Source organism: Octodon degus, unplaced genomic scaffold, assembly GCF_000260255.1.
Source record: "Octodon degus isolate 3935 unplaced genomic scaffold, OctDeg1.0 scaffold00043, whole genome shotgun sequence".
Lineage (NCBI taxonomy): Eukaryota > Metazoa > Chordata > Mammalia > Rodentia > Octodontidae > Octodon > Octodon degus.
This window is the reverse complement of record NW_004524619.1, coordinates 6140044-6147604: the sequence shown is the minus strand read 5'-3', so window position 1 is coordinate 6147604 and position 7561 is coordinate 6140044. Positions and strand designations below refer to the sequence as shown.

General features: G+C 44.4%; 1 protein-coding gene across 2 annotated transcripts in view; it reads right to left on the bottom strand.

Moving 5' to 3' along the window:
- The window catches only part of Arhgef3 (Rho guanine nucleotide exchange factor 3), a 300793-nt gene that overhangs the window by 189884 nt on the left and 103348 nt on the right, over positions 1-7561 (bottom strand). For both annotated transcript variants that reach the window (XM_012514832.2, XM_004631622.2), the window contains one exon: positions 6469-6531. In XM_012514832.2, the coding sequence (XP_012370286.1) occupies positions 6469-6531 (63 nt within the window). The remainder of the gene's footprint in view (positions 1-6468; positions 6532-7561) is intronic.

The window sequence follows — 7561 nt, the reverse complement described above, 5'->3', positions numbered from 1 at the left end:
CGAACCAGGGATCGAACTCAGGCCCTTGCGCTTGCCAGGGAAGCGCTTATTCTACTGAGCCATCTCCCCGGCCCCTGAATATACATTTTTGTAATATTACTTTCCCACTGGAAACAACTGCTCTTTCCAGGGGAGATCCTCGCTGATCTTAGAGAACGATGCTTGGCTCTGAGCTGCAAGGGCCCTGTGAGGGCGTGGGGAGAGCTGCTTCCTCCCGCATCACTCGCTCTTAGAATTTAAACCAGAAAAGCACCATGGTGACAGTGATGTCCCCACATCCTACGCGGATCTTCTGACGCAAGAGGAGATTTGTAGGTGGCTGCTGGGAGCCTTGTTCGCTCTGCAAATTGTTCTCAAAGCCATACGTGGTCCCCGCCCCCACCACCCCCCGCAGGAATAGTTTGTGTTCTCCTTCTTCTCGGAAGCTGGGGGCATAACCAGCGGACTGGGTGAAGTGGTGGAAAAAATAGAGTCCAATTATTCTGTCAGCTAGCGCATACTCTCCAGCCCAAATCCATACTTCACCAACTGCTGGGAGGGGAGGGCAGGGCAACAATTCTTTGGAGCTACAACACGCCTCCCTGGGCTTAAGCCCCCTCTAGCTTGCTCTGTAACGTGGGGGCTTGGCCAGGGGTCTATGAGTTCCCTGGAATCACATGTGAATCCTGTAAAATTTTCCAGAGCCCAGGACTATCCCACCCCCACACAACCAAGGATCCCTGTTTTGTAAGAATTAGCTTTTCTTAGGCACTCTTGTTTGGTCTTTTAATCCCAAATTTCATAAACAGTCAGAGGGAGATTTAGTAGGGAAAGTCCCCTCCGGACCACTATCAGAACCATCATCTGAGGTTTTCAAATCAGCAAGATGGGGGAAGGGGGTGTCTGATGCTCTCATTGCTCTGCGGAGTGCTACTTAGCTCTTAGTTTTTAATCAAGAAGAGATTTTGTCCTGCTCACATTTTCCAACTTTCCAATGTCAAAATACATTTTGGGGGGAACATTATTAGGGAAACTCACTATTTAAAAATATTTCTGGGGCCGGGGAGATGGCTCAGTGGAATAAGCACTTCCCTGTCAAGCACAGGAGCCTGAGTTCAATCCCCGGTTCCGCAAAAAAGAAAAAAAAATCCAGGCCTTCTGTGTACCCAGAGTCAGGCTGCGACTCAATGGATACATGACCAAGATTCTTAAAAGACCCCCTCGCCTGCTTAACACCTTCTTGTGCATAGCTCACAGGTGGTGACTATCTCTCCACTCATTCAGTGGAATGAAAACTGAGCATCACCAACACTGCTTTCCTAAACCCTCCCACTCGCCATCCGGTACGAGTCACCCATGGGAGCCCACCGCTTTTCTCAGAGTTTCCACTACACAGAGGAGCACACGCAAAGCAATGCCTCGGCGAAGGGAGACCGTGTGCCTATAGGTCTAGATTCTTAGGAGACTAAGGCAGGACCACTGTTTGAGCCTAAGATTTTTGAGGTCAGCTTGGGCAAAACAGCAAGATCTATCTCAAAACAACAATAAATAATTTCTGGGCTCGGACTGTAGCTCAGTGGTCGAGTGCCTGCTTAGGATGCACAAGCCTAGTGTCACGGTTTGGGGTTTTTGCAAGGGAAACAATACAATACAGGACACATTTTATGAGATTAATTTATAATCACACAAAGACTCATACAAGAGTGCAGGAAATCTATCCACACTAAAGATCAGGGGGGAACTACCCACTCGGGCCCCCCCTCCTGTCCCTCTCTCAGGACAGGAGCTTTCTTTCTCTCAATAAATATATTCTGCTCATAACCTCTATTTGTTCCTAAAATGCATTTGGAGTTTCTCACCGAGATCACTGGATGGAGGTATGAGTTCACTTTTTTTTTTTTTTTTGGCAGAACTGGGGATTGAACTCAGACCCTTGCGCTTGCCATGGAAGCGCTTATTCCACTGAGCCATCTCCCCGGCCCATGAGTTTGCTTTTCTTTCATAAATTCTGAATTGGGATTTGCTTAGGTAACAAATTTATGTTTCAAATGTTAATATGTCTTTGCCCATTGCTCATAATTGTTCATGCTTTGCCTCATACAGTTTTGCTTCACATAGTACTGTTAAAATTGCTTACAATTGCTTCTGTTTTGTATTTAATCAATTTTACCTAAGCAATGGTGCTTGTAATCTCATTGGTTGACCATAGTTTGGTCTCACCTCATGCCCAACTAAGCAAGTTCCCTTGTCTTCTCCACCACCTTAGACCCACCTCACCACATGGTTTTCCTCTATAAAAGTCCCGGCAAGAGACAACTTCCCGGGGGGAACTAGCTGCTCGGGCCCCCCCTCCTGTCCCTCTGTTGGGACAGGAGTTTTCTTTCTCTCAATAAATATATTCTGCTCATAAAAAAAAAAAATCAAAGAATCCAGCTGAGGGCCTGGATCCTAATATCCTGCACGAGTCCAGCTGAAAATCTAGAGCTTATAACAGCCCCCCACAAGTCCAACTGGAGGCCTAGAGCCCACAACAATGTCTCATGCAGGCTCACTTCATGGATCTACACTGGGAAGGCCCAAAGGTCAGTGATGGAAGCTACAAATTCTATGCCAGTGGGATGAAGGATGTGTGCTAGCAGGCTGAGGGATCTGCACTGGAGCCAGGAAGCAATGCTCAAGGTAAGCACCAGAGCTCCCCCAAAGGCACCGCAGCCGTCCTCAGCAGCAGTGTGGTTCCGAGCTCCTCCAGCAGTGAGGAGAATTGAGCTGCTGTCAGGAAAGCCAACATGACTAGCTTCTCCAGGAGGCTGAACAGCACTATCTTCTCCTCCACAGCCAGGAAGCAATGGTCAAGGTGAGGACCAGAGCTCCCCTAAAATAAACCATAGTCATTTTCACCAACAATGAATATCCCGAGCTCCTCCAGTGACAAGAGCATCCAAGTTCATCAGGAAAGCCAGGATGACAAGGTCCTTCAGCAGAATAGCCCAGGAGAACCAGCAACTTCCATCGGCTCCAACAGCTTCTCCAAACAGCTTCCCTAACAGCCGCTCAAAAGCTGCTCCAGTTCTGCCTCTTATGCTGCCGGCAACAATCCTCAGGTGGACCTCCCACGCCCAGCTGAGTATTACAACCCACTACACCCTGAGTACCACCAAGTCTCCAGTGCCACCAAAAAAAAAAAAAAAAAAAAAAAAAAAAAAAAAAAAAAAAAATCTCTGCAATAACACTGGTTAGGCCAGGTGCAATTTCGAGGCCAACTTGGGCTACAAAGTGAGTTCAAGGCCAACCGCAACTACACGTGACATCTTGCCTCAAAAACAAGCAAACGGGCCAGGGAGATGGCTCAGTAGAATAAGTGATTTCCTGGCAAGTGCAAGGGCCTGAGTTCAATCCTCAGTTCCACCAATAAAATAAAATAAAATTTAAGAAGTGCAGTGAAAAACAAGCAAACAACACCCCCAAATCAGAAATGACTCAGGCTATGGTTGAATCCCTAAGCACAGCCCTGTTGGTGGTAACAGGATAGAGTTCTATAAATTTCTCATAACTGTAATAAAATATGATGTATGAGATAGTTAAGAAAAAAGGGAACATCATCTGCAGTTGCATAAGAAAAAAAAGTCCATTATCTAAGAATGAATCATTATCTGAGGCTCAAGTGACCTTGAGAAGGCCAGGTCTGTGATGCCAATCAAGACAAGAACCAATCAGGACTCTTAACTCCCAGTAATCCTTGCAAGTCAGATACGAGTGGTTCTTTGATAAGAAGCATCAGAATTTCAATCCCCGGGGGCTGGTGAGATGGCTCAGTGGTCTAAAGCACCTACTTAGAACAAGCTTAAGGGCCGGGGAGATGGCTCAGTAGAATAAGCGTTTGCCCGGCAAACTTAAGGACCTGAGTTCAATCCCTGGTTCTGCCAAAAAAAAAAAAAAAAAAACAAGAAAAAACAAGCTTAGCAAAGCACCTGGTTCAATCCCCTAGCACCACATGCCAGCCAGCCCCGCCCCCTGGTGGGCTGAGCTGGCCACACACACACACACACACACACATAAATAAATAAAATTTTTTTAAAAAGTTTTTTTTAAAAAAAAAAAGAATTTCAATCCCTGTTGGGGGTGGGGGAGAAGTATCAGAATGTGCTCCCTTGAAAAACAAATAGCAATGTCTAGCTGAAGAAAACTGTATGATGGGACATGACTTCGGGATGACTTAGGTCAGTCTTGTCTGCTCACTACACCTTCCTGGGCTTCCACTTCTTGGAATGCATGATGGCAGAGAGTTCTTCAAATCCTGTCTTTTTAAGTTCTACAAGTAAATTCCACAGAATTAAAAATGTACAAACACAAAAACTCTTACTGCTGATGACGGAAGTTCTGTGGCTTCACTTGTCAATAATAAAATGTTCAGTGAATAAAGTAAAACTCAGAAGAACATCATCCTTTTGTCATGTCACCATGGCAACCTAGCAAGCTGTACCAACTTCATCCATCAAATGGTCCAAAGACTGGAACAGATAAACACCACATGGTGAATAGAGATGCTCAAGTACCTTAGTTAGATGCCACCTCAGGCTCACTCCATCATGACTGACTGCATCACAGAAAACTCTGCAATAATTAAAAATAGCTAAAATAGCCTTTTCATTCCATAGGTCAGTAAATGTCATCACATGAGAACCTAATACCCATAGTTAGCAAGTTTTAATTTTCCCAATAGATTTTTTTTTTTTTTTTTTTTTTTTTAGTTTGAAACAGGGTCTTGCCGTGTAGTTCAGGCTGGCCTTGAACTTACTACATAGCCCAGGCTGACCTGAAACTTGTGATCCTCCTGCTTCAGCCTCCTGAGTGCTTGGAGTATAGGCATATACCACACCCGATATATAATAGTTGTAGAAGATCTGATCACTAGTCTTCTTTTTTTTTTCCTTTTTCTTTTTCTAAGGAGAAACTGAAGCAAGCAGAAGAGAAGTGGTTATATTGTTAGGTACGGGTAGAGCCAAGACCACAACTCAATTCTTAATTCTTAGCATGGAAACCTTCCCATCACATAATGATAGCTTTCTGTAGAGGTAGCCCCTATATAGAGGACAGACACTAAAGCCGAATGTTAGGTGGGTCCAGAGTACACAGTAGTTGAGCCCCAAGGAAGTGTGCAAAATGCTTGGATAGGGGGTCTGGAGAAACCCAAGGAGGGACTGAATCTCCACCCCAGCCGCAGGTCCTGGATAATGCGGAGATCAGAGGCGACGGACGTTCTCCAATTACACTAGGAGGGAGATAAATCTGTGTACAGATATCTGTTAACAAATAAGCATCTAAGAATATGACCTAAAAACCCCAAGGAAGGGCTGAGGCTACAGCTCAGCAGCGCAAGGACCCTGCCTGGCAAGTGCAAGGTCCTGAGTTTGATTTCTGATACTCCCCAAGAAAGAAAGACAATAGCCAAACACCACAAGGATAGTTTATCTCTGTCATCAACAGTATTTAGTCTCTTTTGCAAACTTCGGCTTTTATAGAAAAACAAGGCTAATGTTTGATGGGTGCTTCGTATGTACCAGGTAATATACTCACTATTCTCACTTTTATTGTTTTATTTGATCAAAAAGTTTGGGTAACTTAGGCAGTGGCAGGGGCTGGGGGTTTGATCCCTGGCTTGCTGTGCCATCCTGCCCCTAGGGCACGCTGACTATTGAGACTGGGCGTAGTGGCACACACCTGTAACCCTAGCCCTTGGGGAGGCTGAAAGCAGGAGAATCACTACAAGTCTGATCTGTGTAGTGAGCCCCTGTAGACCCTGCACTAAATACATTAAAAAAAAAAAAAATTGGGGTAAATCAGTTTCATTCTTATTATTCAGATGAGGAAACATGCCACCCAAGCAAAAAGTACAGAATCTTGATTCGAAGCAATACCCACTAAGTCCAAATCCACCACGGTGCAGCGGTCCCTTCAGCTTTTGGGCTATCCGGCTCCCTGAGCCAGCCAAGCCACTAATTTCCACCTCCAAGGAAGCCATAACTATCTTCTTAAGCCACCCTCTAAGTAGCACGGCAGCAGGATTTAACTTTCTTTTACCCAGATGCATTAAGTTCATAATTTATTTTATGAGAGAAAAGACACAGGCAATGAACAAGTTGGCGAGAAAGTTTAAATCGGCTATACAACCTTTTCTGGTAAACTAAAAAAATTTTCTTTTTAATTTTAAAGAGGGAAAAAAAAACAGTAAAAACAATGATACAGCATTTCAAAATAAAATAATAGGAAATTAACAATGATTATATATTGCATGTTGTTATCCTCAAAGTACTCGCTCAGATCTTTTTTTTTACTGCCCCTCCGTGTCACAGCAGCCACAGCCCGGCTCTGGAAGGCCACTTAAAGTGCCCAGCATTTTATCAAATATCATTCAGAGAAGAGGCGGTCTCGGCCTCTTCTGGATAATGGCGCGGGCAGGGGTAGGGGAGAGTCACAAAGACCTGCACTTACGCTTATGTCGAGACTGCAAAGGCTGGCAGCATCCTCATCTTGCGCGCTCTGCTTCCGCTTCCGCTGTAAAACAAAGTCAAATGTAAACGGAGATTATGGCTTTGGTTAAGGTATGAAAACAAGCAATCAAACAGCCTGTGCAGTCCTCACCCTTTCAGCGGGGCTGCCCCCAGCCCTTCGCCAAGCTATGTAAGTGAATTACGGGAAGCTATTAAACTTCAGGAAAACGGTTTACGTTGTTATTCATGCCATTCCAGTCTCTTTCCATATATCCTTTTTCTAAAAATGCCTCCACATAGCATTTAGAAATTTAGATGCCATGCAATAATTTAACTTAGAGCACATTTAGATTCACTGCCAGGACGTGTCTGCTTTGGTCAAGGTATATTTCTGAGTAATTGGCATTTAAACACTGGTACACCTCACCTCAACCTTATCTATCTGTGGCAGAACTGCTCTGTCCTAAGTGGATCCCCTGGGACTGGTACTCTGTTGTCACAGGTACTTTGTTGTTCTTTAACCCTCTGGACTCTTGGTTATTACTGTGTGCTTTGTAAGTAATAAAATAATATTTGTTTAAAAAGAAAAAGTTAGAGACCAGGGTCAGATTCTAATTTGGAAAAATCGAATAGACTGGGGGAAAATATTCACCAAAAAATATTCCATTTTCATAGCTGCTTTGTTCCTGGGGAGTTTAAGCTTGTTCTCAACTTCGTTCAGGGCCCCGGTGTAATCACACAATCACAGTATCAGAAAGAACCTCAGATATCTGCTCCAAGATGCCTGTTTTATGGCCATGAAAACTGAGATTCAGAAAAGCCACTCAACAAAAGATAATCATATCTGAAATTAATTTATAAATTTATGACGAGGCAGCCTTCCAAGTTAGATGTGGAAAAATATTTTTACTCTTTATGAGAAGAAAAAAAACACCTCTCAATATAAATCATACAGGGCTGGTGAGATGGCTCAGTGGTCTAAAGCACCTACTTAGAACAGGCTAAGCAAAGCACAGGCACAGCGGTTCAATCCCCCAGCACCACATGCCAGCCAGCCCCGCCCCCTGGTGGGCTGAGCTGGCCACACACACACA